At 48.1% G+C, this 17380-nt stretch overlaps 2 protein-coding genes across 25 annotated transcripts in view; both read right to left on the bottom strand.

Annotated features, from left to right (window-relative positions):
• Positions 1-132: 132 nt before the first annotated feature.
• Positions 133-13546, bottom strand: LAMP5 (lysosomal associated membrane protein family member 5). Of its 3 annotated transcripts, XR_005858763.2 has the most exons (8): positions 11546-13546; positions 11157-11329; positions 10934-11065; positions 10747-10852; positions 9282-9470; positions 3098-3328; positions 834-954; positions 133-307 (listed from the first exon to the last, which is right to left on the bottom strand). XR_005858763.2 is itself a non-coding variant. In XM_015283531.4 (6 exons), exons 1-6 carry the CDS (start codon positions 11583-11585, stop codon positions 3150-3152), a joined length of 819 nt encoding a protein of 272 aa, XP_015139017.1. In that variant the 5' UTR covers positions 11586-13546; the 3' UTR covers positions 2131-3149. The 3 variants fall into 3 exon arrangements, 1 of the variants encoding a protein (XP_015139017.1); XR_005858762.2 differs by lacking the exon at positions 133-307 and having other exon boundaries at positions 607-954; XM_015283531.4 differs by lacking the exons at positions 133-307; positions 834-954 and having other exon boundaries at positions 2131-3328.
• Positions 13375-17380, bottom strand: part of PLCB4 (phospholipase C beta 4) — a 216837-nt gene continuing 212831 nt past the window's right edge. For 19 of the 22 annotated variants that reach the window (XM_046938621.1, XM_046938618.1, XM_046938622.1 and 16 more), the window contains one exon: positions 14928-16830. In XM_046938621.1, coding sequence (XP_046794577.1) covers positions 16742-16830 — 89 coding nt within the window. In that variant the 3' untranslated portion in view covers positions 14928-16741. Of the gene's footprint in view, positions 13513-14103; positions 14898-14927; positions 16831-17380 lie in introns of those variants that run through there. The other 3 variants (XR_005858074.2, XR_005858073.2, XR_006938644.1) reach the window with 2 other exon arrangements.

A 17380-nucleotide genomic window follows, 5' to 3' on the forward strand; every position in this document is an offset into this window, starting at 1 on the left:
AACAATGGCAAGAAGTAATCACACAAACACAGATCCTCACTCTTTGCAGAACTCCTTGGCTTGGGATACAGATGATATCTTCCCTCAGAACCCCTCCTGTCCCTGAGGAAGCCATCCCGACCAGGCCCTGAACACCCCCTGTTCCCCACAGCAGCCTCCCCTTCACTGTCTCCTTGCCCAGAACAAACCTTCCCTGTGGCAGAAGTCACCGCTGTGTCCCCGCTGGCTGAAGCAAGTGATGTAGTTGGAGAAATGGGAGGGGTGTAGTCCTTGGAAGCAAGGTATCATTCAGCCACCTGGAGCTCACCTTGTTCCCAAAACATAGACACGCATGCAGTCTTTATAAAGTGCACAAAAAAAAAAAAAATCCTTTCATTGCTCAGCACATTGGCACTGATGGCATTTGGCAGGAACATCCAGACATCCCTCTGCAGTCAGCCATAAAGCACCAAAAATTACCAGAAACAGGTGGCAGACACAGACAGCTTTGTATCTGAAGCACTCCAGGACTGGGCCCGCTCTAACAAGTCCAGCTTCTCTCCCTGTCCCCGAGGTAATCTTTTTTTTCCCCTTTTCCCCCTTTACACAGCCCTAAAGCATTATTCAGCTACCCCAGCAGTGCCATCAGTTCGCTAATGGATCTCTGACATTATTTGCTCATTAGGTATTAAGTAAGGCTTAAGAATGAGGGTTGGTATTAGGCCATATGCTTTTGGTTGTAGACAGTCAATGTTTCAAAATGCACTCACCACCACCCTTTGAGCCATTTCACCCGTTGTCCCTAACATAAAGCCAGAGGCAGTCGAAGGCAGCACATAACCAACTCCACTTACCTCGTGCTCCTGTTGTCACTAATAAACGATGCATCTCCCTCAGCTCACCCGTTCTAAAGCGATTCGCAAATACGTCTAACTGCAGGAGCAGAGGCCGGGCATTTATTGGCAACGTAACTCCCTTCCTCAGAAATACATCAAAAAATTATAATTAAAGTTCCGTTCATAAGTACTTTGCAAGTCATTGACAGCTGTTTTAGTAACTACATAATTATTACAGGTCCTTATAGAGCTTAGTAGGTTGACGAGTTCCTCGTATTTATCCATGTTCCACCATGTGTTCATAAACAACCATAGAGCAAAGTGTTTGGTTTGCAGCTCACCCACGATAAGCCATCTATGACTGAAAGCCAAACACAAATTGAAATGTAAAAAATTTAAATGTAAATGAGATCACAGTAGAAGCGCTGCCATCCTCCAGTTACTGCAGGCAGCTTTTTGAACTTCTTGAAGAATTCCAAACATGTGAGTTTGGAAAAAAACATCATTTGATGGGAAAAAAAAAAAAAAAAAAAAATCAATAATTTCACAAAAATATGGTTTGAGCTGAAAGGTGCAAAGGGTTCTCTTTTGAGATTTTAAGTAGGGGTGGGGTTATGCAAATCTTTGGTCTTTTCTGTCAGACCTTAAGTCAGTCACATTGACACCACAGTGAAAAGCCAACAGCTCCTCCACTGCCCTCACCCCACTCTGCCTCAGCAGCCCACCCTTTGGCTTTACAGCCCATGGCACTGCCGAGCAGGTACAGTACAGGCTGACAGCTGCTCTTCCACTTCAGCATAGCAGTGCTTTAATTTTACTATCGCCATGTGGCTGAAAAACCAAACCCTAAGCATACTTCTGCTGTAAATACATCTAAACCCAAGTAACTGTTTCAACACTGGAACTACTACTTTCCTTGACTTAGTCTACTTCAAGCATGAGAGAGAGTTGCTGATTTGGATCAAGTCACTTGAAGGAGAGCAAGGTGTTATTTCCACACCCTCAACTAAGACAAGGCCTGAGGAGCCAAGGAAGACAAAGGTTGCAGTGGGAACTGGGCAGTACCAAATAAAACATGCCATCACCCATAGGCAAGAAGTGACTGAGAGATCAGAACACTAGAAATTGCCAACAAAGGACAGAACATCAGGGAACCACAGAATATCATCACCAACCACCTGTACCAAAATACTGCTAGAATTCAAGCTACATTGAATAGCATCCCCTCTGACTGCCCCTTGTCACAGCTGTCCCCTTAAGTAACACAGATCTGGGAAAAGCATTACAGCATTCCAAAAGAACAACGGCAATCGAGTACGGTATATGTACATGTTTTAATTCATTAAAAATGGCCTACATTTAAGGTTAGATTCCAAGGGTTTCCTTACATACTTTTTGTTACGTTAGACTATACCTGAATAATCTGCATAGTAACGTGAATATTTCTGTTTTCTTCTTCCTTTGTTTTTGTCTCACTGTGAAGGTATCGGTTGCAGGTAGCAATGCGACATCTCAACAACAATCACAACACGTGCAGGATGCCCAGCCAGAAGCATTTCTCTGTTGACTTGCAGTAGCATGGCACTTTATAGTTGTGTATCAATACTTTTTTCTGGGTTTTTTTTTGTTAAGTTTAATTCAGATGTGGCTCAGGAAGCAAAACCAAACTTTCTTCACTCAAGCATTCAGTTCCTCAGCTGGCTGCAGTCTGCCTTATTGCAGTATTCCAGTTTACGGCAGCTTGAGGACCCAGCCTGATTTTTTCCTAACACACCCCTGTACCTCTTTGTGCTTTCCTTAACATGAGTGCAAATGCCAGCAATGTGGTTTGAGCCCCTTTCTTAGAGGGCCTTAATGAAGTCCATGCGATGGCCCCGTCCCCCCAGCCCTGCTCTCTGGCAGCACACAGAGAAGCCAAATGCACGCCCAGAGCAGCACGATGGGGAGGTAAGAGACCCTCGAGGAAAAAAAGAAAAAGATAAAAGGAAGAAACAGAACCATTTTGCCCCCAGTATTAGATTTTGACATGTGAAGTATTTGTCTGCAGGTGTTTGGTCCAGCTGATGAAGAAGGTATTCATAGCACCTACTGCCACAGACAGACTCCTGAAATCAGACATGCTTGGTTCTCTTATGGAGACAGCTGTGTCTGTGCACTCACTATATTAAAGCCTAACCTCATGCATCTCCACCAAATACCTGCAGTTGGGTGTTGTGAATACCATCTCTTCCCCCCCCATAACCTTTTCTCTCCCATAGAAAAAATGCTTTTACTTTTTCTACCTGATGAATATTCGAGCTGCTGGTCCTGTCCTGTCCCTGTAGGTCCTGTCGCCTATCCCATGTGTTTATACTGAGATCTGTCACGAGGAATTTGCACTTGGTTGGCTGTGAGCTTGTGGTGGATGTGGTAAACACAGAGGGTTATCACGATAACCAACCCCAGTATCAGGCCCAAAATCAGAGGCAGAGTTTCTTCCAACTGCTCCCTCTGGTCCACCGGGCACTTGTGTTCTGCAGAGGGAAAAACGAGAAGGAGATAAAGAGGGAAATGAGTGAGACATTGCAAATGTTAATTCCTGCCACCGTACTAAACCAGTCTCCCTGGAGAAGCATCGTGTGCGAGTCAGCTGCACACCGGGATCCCTGCACAGCAAAAATAGCTTCGCCAACAAAGAGAGATGGCAGCAGTCATCAGAGTCCTGGGGAGAAAATCAATTGCTTTAGAGGGAACTGAAATCACAGACACAGCACAGGTTTGGAGGGAGAGGAAATATCTTTTACCATGCCAGCTGACACAGTGGAATAAAGCACTTTCAGACCCATAAGATCCTCTGCAAAGCTCTGTGCCACACAGTACAGCACCGGTGTTGGGAGCAGGACAACAAAAGAGCAAGCTTCCTGACCCCAGGTGAACATCTGCTCTATTTAGAGACCATAAAGGTGATAATCACAAGACCTTGACATCAGCACGTCTTGAACCTGTCAGTCTGACCCTGCTTATCACTGAAAGGGTTTTTCCCCTCTGCCTGTGGGCTGACAGAGACCCACCGGCCCCTTCCCCCTCCCTGCAAGCTGCCTGAGGGCAGCACGCCAATGCTGGCAGAGCACTGTGTTTGTGGACAAGCAGCATCACAGCAGCCCATCTTGTTTGTCAAATACAGAAAAGGACAAACAGAAGCACCATGAGCCTCTCTTTTGGTTTTCCCCCGGCCTGCAAATCCTCACCCTCACTCAATAAACCCCTAGAAAATAATCACTGCTGTGATGGGAAAACACTTTTCTATTAAGCTTGCAAACATACAGTGGAAAACGCAGAATCCTTTTAATTCAGTTCAGTTCCCTTGCACCACCACAGCCCATTACAGGCAATAGAGAGGTTCCCAATTTACTTTTTTCCCACCAAAATCTCACTCTTCCATGCTGATGCTCAGGGAGAGCAGCTGGTGGTGCCAAGGTAGGGCTGCCATACCAAAACAAGAATGCCAGCACCAACAAATAAAATCCATCAGCACAGCAGGGTCAGTGCTCCGGTCCCTGGATTGTCTGATTCACAGAGCCAGAATTCTGCTGTAAACAATGGAAGTAGCAGTAAGTTCACACAAAAACAAAAAAAAGGCAGAAGAAAGATGTTATGTCAAACATACACAACAAAGGGCACCACTAATTCCTCCCATCATTACAGACCAGATGGGTTCCCCTAGCAGCTGATGCAGAGATGCAATGCTGCAAGATGCAGAAATCTGGATTAGCTCAGAATAGCAAACCCTGCAACCTACTCTAGCAGTACATACGTGGAAAGAAGTAGGAAAAACCCTGGCACCCTTCAGCACAGGCAGGAGGAGACAGCAGGGACATATCCATGTCTCCAGTGCTGCCAGCACCTCCGGAGCCACACTGCCTCCCAAAGCAGAGCCCACCTCCCAGCAATGCGTTTGGAAACGTTTTGAGCCACAAATGAAGTGAAATAGAAAAGCAAAAGTGAGATGTAGTCTGACAAGGAAGTATTCTTTCAGTTCCAGTTGCTCACTGTTCCACCAGAGGAGCAATTAATCACCGGGACTGTTACAGCAGTTGCTGCAATGCAGGGGTTTTGTTTGTAGTAAAAAGAAAGGGGAACAAAACAAGAAGATGACAGTAAAAAACCCAAATCAGGATCCCAGCGCTTGATGGAATTCCCCCAGGTCAGGATGCTGAGGCCTGATCGGGCTCACAGCACTGAGCAGAGCCACAGCAGCTGCCTGGTGCCAACTGCAGGAACGGCCACAGTCAGATCTGACCCTGACTGTGCATAGGCACAAAGCAAAGGCTGGGAAAGCACTCAGCTTAAATCTTACAGAGCACTGCAACAAGCTTGCTGTAATCCCAGCTGTGGACATTGACCTGTGCTCCAACATCACAGGTTTGCCCACACATTTCCTCAAACAGGAGCAGTGCTGGATTCTCAGAAGAATGGGGTCAACGTGAGGGTCTGCGGGCAGAGCAAGAGCCTGAGCTGAAAGCTCCAGGACTAACCCAACCCTCAAACATCTGCTTGAGGAATCCAAATTCCCATCTTCCACCAAAGCAAATTGGGTACAGGGCACGACGTTCGTCAGAAGACGTGGCCAAAACTGACATCCAAAGGAAGCCACAGCTGTATTTAAGTCTGAGTCACAACTCACAAAGGTGTCAGCTCTTACAAGCAGCCACAGAAGATGGCTCTTTTTCACGACTCTTCTTAAAAGAGAATTATAAGAGAAAAATATACGTGAACAGGAAAAAAAAAAGAACCAAGGCAAAGCTAGTGCTCTCCAGCAACACCCCATAGCATGCTGCCCCCCAGGCAGGCATTGCTGTGCTCCCTGGGCAGAAAATGCTCAGCCCAGACAGCTATACACCTCTCCTGCCCAGACACATCCACTCTGTCCCACTGGAGCTGCTCATTGACACCTCTGCTCTCAGAACGCAGGGAAGTGGGGGTGGGCTGTGGGGAGCCCAGCAGGGAGGTGCCCAAAAAGCACCAAGCACAGCATCTGTAACTCTATCCCTCAACATCAGCACTGCACTTTCATGCCCAGAAGTTAACGCAATGCAGATACTGAGGCCTGCAGCCCTGCAAGGACACAGCAGCAGGTGCTGTTCCCACCCTGTCAGAAAAGAAGATGGAAAGAGGGGAGAAGCAGAAAGTGCAGGAGTTTCAGGCAGCCCCACACTCAGACATCTGACCCGAGCAACCCCAGTGCAGGCAGAGGGACTGCTCAGTGCACAGCAAATCACCGTCACTTCGGTAACAGACACCTACGCCTTAAATCAACAGTTTCTGCAGGAAAACAGCCCCTTCCCATTTCACTTCCCCTGAGATTTTGCTTCAGGTCACACAGATCTCAGCCTTTGCCCCAACTGCTGATGTTTACACTCAGTTCAGCGGGGTGCAAAGGAATTTCCACTATGCAGGAAGTTGGGGTGATGCCAGGAGGTTGGCTGCCCCCCCAGGGCAACCCCTGTGCTACCCCACAGCCCCACACAGTGCTGCAGGAGGATGACAAAGGATGCACCCAGGTGCACTCCGTTCCTTTGTGCTGAGCCTCCTCGGGCAGCACGAGGCACCGCAGCTCACGTACCACCACGGTTTCTATGGTGAGTGCTCGTCCAATTTCAGCAGTAGGCTACAAAACCACTCACCAGGCCCATTTTCTTGTTTCAGCCTCCTTCGGCAGAACAAACAGCAGCAAAGAAAATAATAATAATAATAAAAAACCCATCAGACAGCATTTTTCCGCAGTCTCGACTGCAAGCCTCAGATCTGGTGCAAGGGCTGTTAAACGGATGGAAGAACAGCCCGGCAGTGTTTGGCACGACAAGATGGATTTTTGAGATGGGTTTTTATAAGTGATTGGTTTAAAAAAAGGGAAGGCAGTGTGCTTTTTAGCTGTGGTCATACGCCTCACAAAGAGGGGCTGCCCTGAGAAAACAGCTCTCATTTGGGGCTGCTTAGGAGGGGGAAGCCCCGCTGACCACCTTTGGATGCCGGTGTGTCTGTAGTATGGAGGATGTTCATGAAAATCAAGAGTTTGTGCGGCTCCTTCTCGCCTTTAGATGTTCTCCTCTCACCCTCCTGCTTTAGCTCTCTTTTGGTTGATTTTAAAGCTGAAGAAATGCACACATTTTCTGTTTAAAAACAAAAAGAATCCCAATCTCTGAACAAAAAAAATTCTGCTGCTTTCATAGAATGGCTTAGGTTGGAAGGGACATCAAAGACCTTTAACGCTGCAAAAGGTAAAGAAGAATCTGTGTCCCCTGTGCCAGTTGGAAGCAATGTCTTAAAATAATAATAATAATAATCCCAGCGCTTAACTTTAAGCATTCAAAAAATGAAAGCAATCTGATCGCTGCAAGTTGCTTAATCCCCTCCAGGCAGGACAGTGTGAGGATGAACGATGAGCCCATTCCCCACCACTGCTTTGCGGCATCAGGCGATCCTCCTGCTCCAGCAGGTCTCGTCCTCTGGTAGAAAATATTTTAGAATGTTCTGTAGCTTGTTCATAATTAATAGGAATTTTACCTAATGGGAAATTAATGAACCAAAAAGGAGAAGGCTAATTACTGTAATTTCAGATTGGCAGTGATTTTCAGACCCCACAAAGGATTGCGTTCCGCCATGCGTGTGGTGAGCACACGGGCTGTGCCGCAGCCAGGCCTGGAGCTCTGCAGTTAGATAACCGCTATCCAGCATTTCTGGCCATCCTCTCCAGGTGCTCCAGTGGAATTACATCACAAGAGGTAATTTAATAACAAGAGCAACGGCAACAAACCAGAAAGCTTGACCAAGGCAGAAATGGAGCTCGGAAGGAGGAACTCCCCACACGCATTTTAAAACTGCAACATCAACTGAGGTCTCCCCCACAACCTGCATAAAATGAGCAAACAAAGCCCTACAATAATAATAAGTAGCAATAATGAAATAAAATATTTACAGACTGATACCAAAAGAGCCTACCACAAGAGGATGAGGTATCCCCTGTGGCAACAAACGCAGAGCCTGGCTGTTGTAACTGCGAGCTACCGCGCTCCAAGTGTGATATCACACTGACACTGCAGCCCAGCTTCAGCCCCAACCTATGTATTTTAAACACCCTCTCCTCTTACCTCCAGGATCTGTCCAGCCAACCCCCAACTGCAGGGAGCCTGGATCCCTAGGAACAGGGAAAGGATGAAGACATACAACAGAAGTGATAGCAGACTATGGAATTCAACCTTTTTCTCCCTGCAGCCTATGCAAAATATGATGCTACTTCTATAGAAAAAACACCACATTTGTTTCACAGATAAAACCAATTCCCTCCAAAACTGGCCTTACCATGAGTAACTCAGCCCTGCAGAGCACTGCCAGAGCACACAATAGCAAGCATTTACTACAGCAGTGAAAAGACCGTGAGTCACAAGGTGCTCGGCACGTGTTCCACAGTACTTCCCACATACAAAATAATAAAAGCCTATGATTTCAATGCTGGGCTTGAAAATAACACCACCATCTTCTAAGCCTGCTGTTAAAAGATTGGGCTATTACAAATTTTTCTTGCATCTCATTACTTTAATGGTGCTAAATATTTTGCTAAAGCAATACTGTAAAAAGGGACCTGTCACTGAAGCACTAATAGAGGAATGTACTCATCCGACCTGAGGGAAACCACAGGTGAAAGCTATGGAGAAGGAGCTCCACACCTTCCTCAGGATAAACACTTCATTATAATCCCTGAAGGCAAATCTCAAGGTGGGCAGGCAGCTCACTGCATCAAGACCAACCAAAGCTTTATGGCTTTCTCCTGCTGAGCCACTGCATCCATCCAGCTCCTGCCACCCTCCATCTGCTCCCCACACAGACATCCCCAAGCACCAACCTTCCCTCAGATCCCACAGGCCATTGGCACAGGGACTGCACAAAGGGACACATCGAACTTTAGCCCGCCTAGCACAGCAGCAAACACCAAAGCAGAAACTTCTTGCCTAAACCAAGAACACAGAGAAGATCACCAGCACCTGGAGGTCTCTGGCTCGACTCCCTTTTACACTTCTATCATCCTTGAAACGCGCATCGCAAACATTTCCCAATCTTTCCTCAACGTGCTGTGGCTCAGGGCCCTGGAGCTGTCCTGAAAGCAGCTCTGGTGATGCTGAGACCCTTCTACCCCACGGGGCTCCCTGGGGACCGGCTGCCAACCCAGCTAGATGGGGCCTTACAAAGCTAATGCTCACGCAGTGACAGACTGTGCTGTGATCAGCTGGGCTGAACTTCTGAAAGCTTTTGAAAGACCACAGAAGACCAGAAAAGGCTGGAGGGACTTCAAGGACCACTGACAACCCACCACAGGGAGGAGATAGTGTTGTGATAAAGGTGGGACCCAGATTCCTCAAGGAAATAAAGATGTCCTCAGAGGCCACAGCAGAGCCATGGAAACACAGGACACATCTTCACCCCGTGCCTTACCTTCACTGAAGACAAAATCTGCAGTGATGTCAAAGGGCTGGATGCGGACTTCAGACAACAAGAGCTGCACAGACTTCTGATGGTCACTGGAGATGAGGGAGATGGTCTGCTGTGCCTGGCACTCGTAGGACTTCCCCGCTGGGGTAACCAAGGCAGAGAGCCGATGGGAGCTGGCTGTATGCTTCCCAGCTGCCAAGGAGCAGAAAGAGCCAAGGTCAAGCCCTGCCTTTGGGGGGGACCAATGTGACTTTATTATAACAAAGCCAATACACTGAGCACTGGGTATGCCGCATGGTGGCTGAACGCTTCAGTGCTCTCAAAGCAGCATTTTCTCCTAGGACAGCACCATGCAGCCCGCACAACACCTCCATGCAGCCAGGACAATTCCCGCACTGCGGCCACCTGGTCACAACTGCTTCCAACCACACTCCTGCAACAGGACTTGAAGTCCATAAAGCCAGAGGTAGGGTTGGTATTGATGTCCATGCAGATAACAGTCTCAGACTGTACTCGTACTCCCAGTGTTTGGGAAAGAGCAATTCCAGCAGCTGCAATTAAACCCCAAATTCAGGTGGAATCAGCAATGCAGTTTGAGGGTCTTACTGCAGAGCAACGTGGCCCATAACGTCCTTCCCGAAGACAAAGGTGGTCAGTTCACCCAAGTGTAGATTACAAGAAAACAGTTTCTCATTATATCAAGCATGTTTCATAAAGGAAAGTGGAAGGCAGCTCAGCAAGGTGGAACGAGGGAAGCCTCCCACTACTCTGCAGCCCTTTGTTCCCCTCCAGCAGCACAGAAAGGCAGTGAGTGTTCTGCATCCACAGTTAGTAACTGTCACCACCGTATTTTGGGGACACAAACAGTGGGGGGAGAGGGGGAGAACTGGGAAATACAGCTCCACAACCAGTAAGCCTCATGCCATAAACTCATCATGCACCGTGCACTGGAGTTTGAAAACCTTATTGAAAAAAAAAAATGCAAAGGAGAGTATTTTAGTTTTCAGTGCAAGATGACTCATTTCTGAACAGAAATAAGATAAAACCCAAACGAAAGCCACAAGAAAGGAAACCCAGTGAGGGATGAGTCGACCGCTGTCGGGTGCGGATGCGCTAAGAACATTGATGCCCGTTTCACCGCTATCACGGGGAAACCGCTGCCTTCCCACCTACTCAACAGCCATCAGGACGGAGTTAAAGAGAAGCCTCGCAGGCTGCTGCGGGGGCCGAGTGCCGCAGGACGGAGGCAGAGCCGGAGCCACTGTCCGTACGCTCCCGGACGCCGCGGGAGGGCTGCGGGCAGCGCTACAGCTCGGCTCTCCCGAGCGATTCAAAACGCAAATACATTATAAAAAGGAGAAAAATGAATACGGGGTTTGGTAGCGGCACCCGGTCGCGACTTGTCCGGCGGGTGCGTCCCCTCCCGGCCCCCACACGCGCTTTGCAGCGCCGTTCCCCGGGCGCTTACGGCTGACGGCGTCCTTGAAGTAGGTGCGCTCGGAGGTGTCGTAGGAGAACTGGATCCGGCTGAGCCTCCAGAAAGCCTCCGGCCCGCGGGACGTGTTGTGCCCCTCCTGCGGGGGACAGGGCTGGTCAGGGCCCCGCAACGCGGCCGCGCACCTCCCGCGCCCGAGTCTGCGGGGACAGCCCCGTACCTTCAGGAAGAAGAGTTTGAGGGTGTACGCCCGCTCCAGCCAGGAGATCTCCAGCTCCGACTCGTTGGTGCCGCACTTGCCCTTCATTTCGGCGCCCCGCGACAGCGGAATGTCGGCTTGCTCCGTGATCAGCTGCCAACGGGGAGCGGGGCTCAGACGGGTGACCCCGCGGCCGCTCCCCGGCCCCGCCGCCCACCCGAGCCGCTCCCCCGGCCCCACTCACATCCACGTAGTTGCTGGCCCACACGTCGTAAGGGACGACGAACTTGGCGGCGAATTCCGCCATGAGGCACGTCGTCCTGTTCTCCCGCACCACAAAGATATCCTTTTCGGGGTTAGGGGAGAGCCCGGAGAGGTTTTCAACTTCTTGCTCGGCAGCCAGACGAGCTGCGGCGTCTGCGGACACAGAGGAGCTGAGCGGCGGCCCCCCGCCCTTCGCCCCTCCGGCAGCCCGCGGGACCCGGCTGCCCCGCCGCGACGGAGCGGGCGCTGACGCCGGGGCGGCCGGCGGCGCTGAAGCGGGACCTCGGCTGAGCAGCGCCGGCCGCATCGCGACACGGCTCCGGGTCGCGACGGAGGGGCGAGGGGGATATCGCGACCCGCGGTACTCACGCAAGAGGAAGAGCAGCCCCGGGAGGCGCCCCGCGGCCATCCTCCCTGTTCGGCCCGACGTGTCCGCGGCGGCGGCTGCTCCGAGTGGGTCCGCTCCGGAGGAGAGGAAGTAAAAAAAAACAAAAAAGGGAAAAACAATTTGTAAAAAGCTCCAGCCCCTCCTATCCGAGGAGCCGCGCAGGCTGCTAAAGCGCTCCGCTGCGGAGTGCCGGGGAGGAGGGAATGGGAAAGAGCGTGTGGGTGTGCGGGGAGGGGGAGGAAGGGAGGAGGGGAGATGCCGGCGGTGATGGAGGTGCCAACGCCGAGGGACGGGGCGGTGCGGGGAGCGGAGCCGGGCTTCCCCCGGGCGGCGCACGGCGGAGGGTTTGCGGGGATCCCCGCGGGGATGCCGGCAGAGAGCGGGGACCTCGGGCAGAGCGGTCGGGGGCCGCCCGACGTGAGGCCGAAGCGGGGCTGAGCGCGGCCGGAGCCGCTGCTCGCGGGATGAGCGCAGCTAAACCGGGACGGCGGCCGCGCTCCGCGGATGGAGGAGGGGTTATGTAGTCCGGGCTGCTCACGGACCGGCAATGATTTCGTCGAAGGCGAGCAGCTGCTTAGCGTGTTAATTTAGAACGAAACGGGCAGCTATTTTTGTGCTGCGATGGCAGGAGCGAAGCCGGCACCCTTTCGTAAAGGGCCGAGGGCACTCCTGAGATCTCGGGCTAGCACCACCCAGCAGCACCCACACCACCGGGGAGGCGTGCTGGGGCTGGAAGCACAGGGGCGTTTCGGGCACGCTTGGGCACCGAGCAGAGTCCGACCCTTGCACTACAGGGGATGGGTGCGCAGGCAACGGTGCTACGGCCGCCCCGAGCTGGACAGGCCGCCGATTCCTCACAACGGTTCCCTCTCCTACCCCAGCCCCTCCGCCAGCCGGCTCGGAGCTCCTGGCAGAGCTGGCCGCAGCACGGCCCTCCCAGCCGCCCCTTTCGCCTTCCCCGTGCCGCTCAGCGACATGGAAATAAGTTTCCTGCCTCGTATCGGGGGTGCTGTGGCCCTCAGCGTGATACCATCCTCGACCACAAAGGTATGAAGAGAAGCATACACCCCAAAACTTACAAGCCAGAGGAGTCTCATGATCAGCTAATAAAGAACTGGAACCTATGTAGGATTTTTTTTTTCCTCCATAAAAAGCAAGAGGGACAGCAGCTATTTGGAGTGCGTGGCCTTATCCAGGTCCACTAGTAATTCCTTTCCCTAGTTCAGAAAAAGGAGCCTGCAGGAAGCAGTCCCACGCTGTGCACAGGGAGAGGTCCCAAGGTGAGTTCTGGCAGCGGGCTGCTGGCTCTGGGAAGCTGCCCTTTCTCTACCCGGGGACAGCTGCAAAGAGGGATTTTGAGAGGGGCTTTCCTGCCAAGAAGTCGCTCCTCAAAATAAAAAGTTGCTGAAAAAACACATTGATTGTCTGTAATTATTTCATTGAATTCCTTTCGTTCCATTCAATTCCAATCATTCCTACCCCTCCTAATAGAGCCAGAACAGTTATAGGAAACTATTTAGAGGAAAAAAAGCTCTTACCTTCTCCGGGAGATCCTCTGAGCACATCAGACTGTATTTCTCTTAGGAGTTTAATGCCACGCTTTGCCAGATCTACCACATTTAACTAACCCCCATTCCATCCTCTAACCCCCTACTTAGTTTTGAACGTTCCTGAGGTAGCTTTTAAGCCTCCAAATGATTGCATGATGCTGAGCAGCTGTCCCTCAACCTATGAGAGTACGGAGGGAGCCACTGAATGAGAGCAGCTGTGCCAGGGGCAGGGCAAGCTTGACCCACAGCCCCGAGCCCAGAACAAAAAGTTCCACACCTTCGGCAGCACCCCCACTTCCAGCCTGCAGAGCAGCGTTCGCGTGGCCTTCCATAGCAAAAGATAAAAGCCAAGCAGCCCTGGGATGTGCTGACCGCTGCCAGCCAGTTCCACAGGCAGCCTGCAAGGAAATCAGCCTGTAAGGAGTATTCTGTGGCTCTGAGAGTGCACTTTGCACTCAAATGGGCTGGGTGGAGGGTTGTTAACTCACCTGTCATCTGAACACAGGTGTGTTAATGACTAGCTCCTGGATTAGTGGGAGTGAAAAAACCCTGTGCAGCCAGGGGGGTGTGACTCTCCCTACCACAGCTGCACCAAATCTATCTGAAGAGATCAAGCCAGGGAGAGCCTATGTTTCCTCAGATGTAATTTTGGTGAAGTGGGATCCATTACTGCAGCAGAGAGTGGTATTTTAAATTGCTTTAACTCAGTATCAATGTTCAAATTGATTAGCCTATTTCGTCTCAATAGAAATTCTCACCTCATTACATTAGCAGCCAAACTTCAAATAATTTTTGAATCAAATACTACTTAAGCAGTATTTCAAAATACTTAGCTGATGGAATTCATCACTTAATTTCAAATTACTGTCTGCATTTTATGCTAAATTGTCAGTGGATGAAATAAGCAATGGCTCTGGGAGCTGAGCCTGGATCAGAAGCTAACCCGGCTCTGCAGTTTCACAGCCGTACATTTTCTCTCAGACTCAATCGATGCCTTACTCCTGGCTGAACAGCGAGCACAGACTCAAAAGGAGGCTGTGGACAGCCTTTTCTTCTCCTCCCAGAACAGCTAGTGCTAGGCTGTACGTGATACTTCCCAGAGAATTAAGACAATTAAGAGATTTGATTTCCCTCAAAGGGGAAGAGGACTGACTCCAGGTCCTCCATTTCCAGTTAATTCCTTAACAAAGTGCAGAGGTAAGCAGATAGGTTGGTAACTGAGCCTAGGAACACTAGTAATATTCAGTGCTTTACCATTTGGGTCCCTCTGTACCTGGTTTGTTGTTTCATTCTCCTAATTGGCTAGAAACTGCTGTGGTAGGCACCAATATTAAATTCTAGCTCACAGCACTGCCTCCACCAGTTGTATTTTAGAAGATGTTTTTAATTGAGAAATAATAAAAATCACTGCCTTTTCTGAGATGCCGGAACCTGTCCAGTGTGCTCTGAAAATGCTCCCAGCTCCTTCCAGCACTTGGAAAGAGGACCAGCCATGATCTGAGACAGCAGGGATAGCTGCTCCCGGTGCAGCTGCTCTGTGCGTGCACACAGAATTTGTCTTTTAAACCTTATGGATCATAAAGGGCTGGAGGAGCATCCATCCGTTATGTGCATCAGAATGGGAATTTCGAATGAGCATCACGGCTTTGTTTACATCCTACCTTAAACACCTAAATGCTTCACTGACCTCTCTCTCAGCTGTATTCTCGGGGTAGTGCTGCTACACTGTACTCAAGCTGATCTGTGGTGCTGCAAAGACCAACGCTGCACAGCTCTTCTATCACTTAAAAGAAAAAAGACTCATTTCAATAAATAAGCTATGATATAAATATATTTACACTATGCACATTACAGGAAATACATCGTATTAAAAAGTCATAGGGATAACAACACCATCCCTGCAATCCACTATTGGTCACAACTACAGGTTTTGAGTTTTAAGATTTTATTAGAGAAGTTGAAAGCTCCATCTCAGGACTGACAATAACGTAATTATCTCTTTTCATTTATTTTGTTTATAGGAATATGTAGAATTCATTTGTACAGGCATATACAACAAAGTAAGTGGTGCTTAGTACACTGAAATCAGGAATCTGATTTGTTCTAAACTACCATTTTTCCATGCAGTCATCTTCCAATTGGCAGCATGGACAAGTTCCAAGCGGAATGCTTACATGCATTGTTTTGCAATAACTACAGCAAGCTTTGGAAACATGCAAATTAACACATTAGCAAATTGGTTTTGTATTTAATGGACATAAAAAGATTATTCCTGATATGAAATTCTGAAAATCTGCATAAATACTTTTGTGTAAAATTAAATTAGTTATGTACTTTTCTTTTACTAGAAGTATCAAGAATGCCCATGTAATTAATATACACACATACGCAGAGAGACCTTTTTATGCTAAAAGTCTTTGTAATTAATCAAACAAGATTCTGTGCCATACATTTATTCAGTATTTACCAGCTAGTAGAATGACTGTGGTCGTAGAGTAGGCATTACAGTCTTATTGGCGTTTGTATCACATGCAAACGTACTCTTAGCATTTCTGTTTACTAGTTTTATCACGTGGCAACATGTATGTGTTTTTTTTCCTACAATGTCACGATTCTCAAGTGTATAAATACTTTTTACATTTTCACAGTTACAAACTTTTTGCAAAAGCCATTAAAACAATCTTTAAGTTACAATGAACTGTAATATCTGGGATCTGCAGCAACAGGATCAAAACGCAATTTCTGTACAAGCAACATACGATGTAAACTTTTCTTAAAGTGCCTAAAAACAATCCCGTAGAGCACTGAGCAATTTTGGCACAAATACACTGTATTTCCCTCATGCTAACCATTGCAGTAACTTACACGGGATATATCTTCTCTCAGACATGACAGGGTTGATATGGCACTTGTGAATGGCGTTATGGGACGGCAGAAATATCCTGTGAAGTTACTGTTACAGTTGGTGAATTTGATGGATGGCTTTGTACATACTGTACTTCAAAGGTATGCAATTTGCAATTGCTTACTGTCTGCTGCCTGAAAAATACTTTGAAATATAACTAAGAATTGCCCAGACTCTACTCATTAGAGTGACTGGGACCAATGTTATTACAGTGACCTCGAAAAAGATCCAGCTGAATGGGCTTGATGACATCTGACAAGTCACTTGTTGGGATGTGGCAGCATGGGATTTCTACATGATAGAGCACACACGGGAACACAAATGGTAAATAACAACTCGACTATTATTTCGTTGCCATTTGATACGATGATAAAAATATCTATTGTGTTTCAAGGCTCTGATTGTGTAATTCTGATGCAGACAATTTGCCTACTGAAATACCAAAAAGTAATATAGGACGGGGTTTACAAACTCTTCATCCTCTGATTAGTGTTTTTCTGAACAAAGGAAACTCTAATCATGGAAATCCAACAAAGGAAATTCAGTGCCCAGTGTTAAAACAAAACAATGCAAACTTAAAACTCTGTGGTCCATAGCTATACTTTCTATATTAAAAAATAAAATAAAATAATAAAATAAAATAAAATAAAAGCTGACTTTTCTACCTCAGCAATAACATTATGAATTTTGCTCTCATTTTAAGGACGCTCTGTTCTCCAACTTCAATTTGCATGTTGAGGCTTTAGACCACTGTTGCTGGCCTGCGATCCATCTCTGCTTCCAGCTTCACCATCTGCTGCATCTCCTTTGCCTGCATTCCAAAATAACCGCAGGAATCATTGCATTAGACCTTGTGTTCAGATTGAAGTCTGCTTGCTTTTTTTTTTTAAATGATAGCATCTAGGTGAAATACAGGCTAAACACACTAAATATATGGGTAATAACATTATGTGCCACCCCCCCTCCCACCAAGTCATTACGTTTTCAAAATCAGATGTATACTAATTAATGGAAAATATTCTTGATTTTATTCCAAAAATGCACGGGTTGACTGTCTGAAGAATTACACAGTAAAATGCAAAAGCATCAGTTTTAGGAGGGGGAGGGGGGGAAACTAGGCACATGCTGATTGAACTGTTTCTCCTGATAAGAAACATATTTGGGAATGTCTGCACAAACACTGCTGTGTGAGTACTGCAATGTGCTTACTTCCTGAAATATGTATCCAGACTTAATCCATGATCTGGGACCAAATTATTTCCGTAAAGACAACAAATGGTCAAAATAAGTGTAACATCCTCCTTGCAGTATGCAAGATAATGGGTTTTTTTTGTTTGTTTTTCAATTTTTTATTTTGTTTA

This window comes from Gallus gallus, chromosome 3 (genome assembly GCF_016699485.2).
Source record: "Gallus gallus isolate bGalGal1 chromosome 3, bGalGal1.mat.broiler.GRCg7b, whole genome shotgun sequence".
Taxonomy (NCBI): domain Eukaryota; kingdom Metazoa; phylum Chordata; class Aves; order Galliformes; family Phasianidae; genus Gallus; species Gallus gallus.

What these genes read in the sequence shown, in the direction of transcription:
- LAMP5 (XM_015283531.4), bottom strand. Translation starts at nt 11,585, where the DNA reads ATGGCCGCGGGGCGCCTCCCGGGGCTGCTCTTCCTCTTGC. An exon ending in TCAAACTCTTCTTCCTGAAG is followed by an intron (nt 10,853 to 10,933) that starts GTACGGGGCTGT and finishes TGTCCCCCGCAG; the next exon opens with GAGGGGCACAACACGTCCCG. An exon ending in CTTCAAGGACGCCGTCAGCC is followed by an intron (nt 9,471 to 10,746) that starts GTAAGCGCCCGG and finishes GCTCCTTGGCAG; the next exon opens with CTGGGAAGCATACAGCCAGC.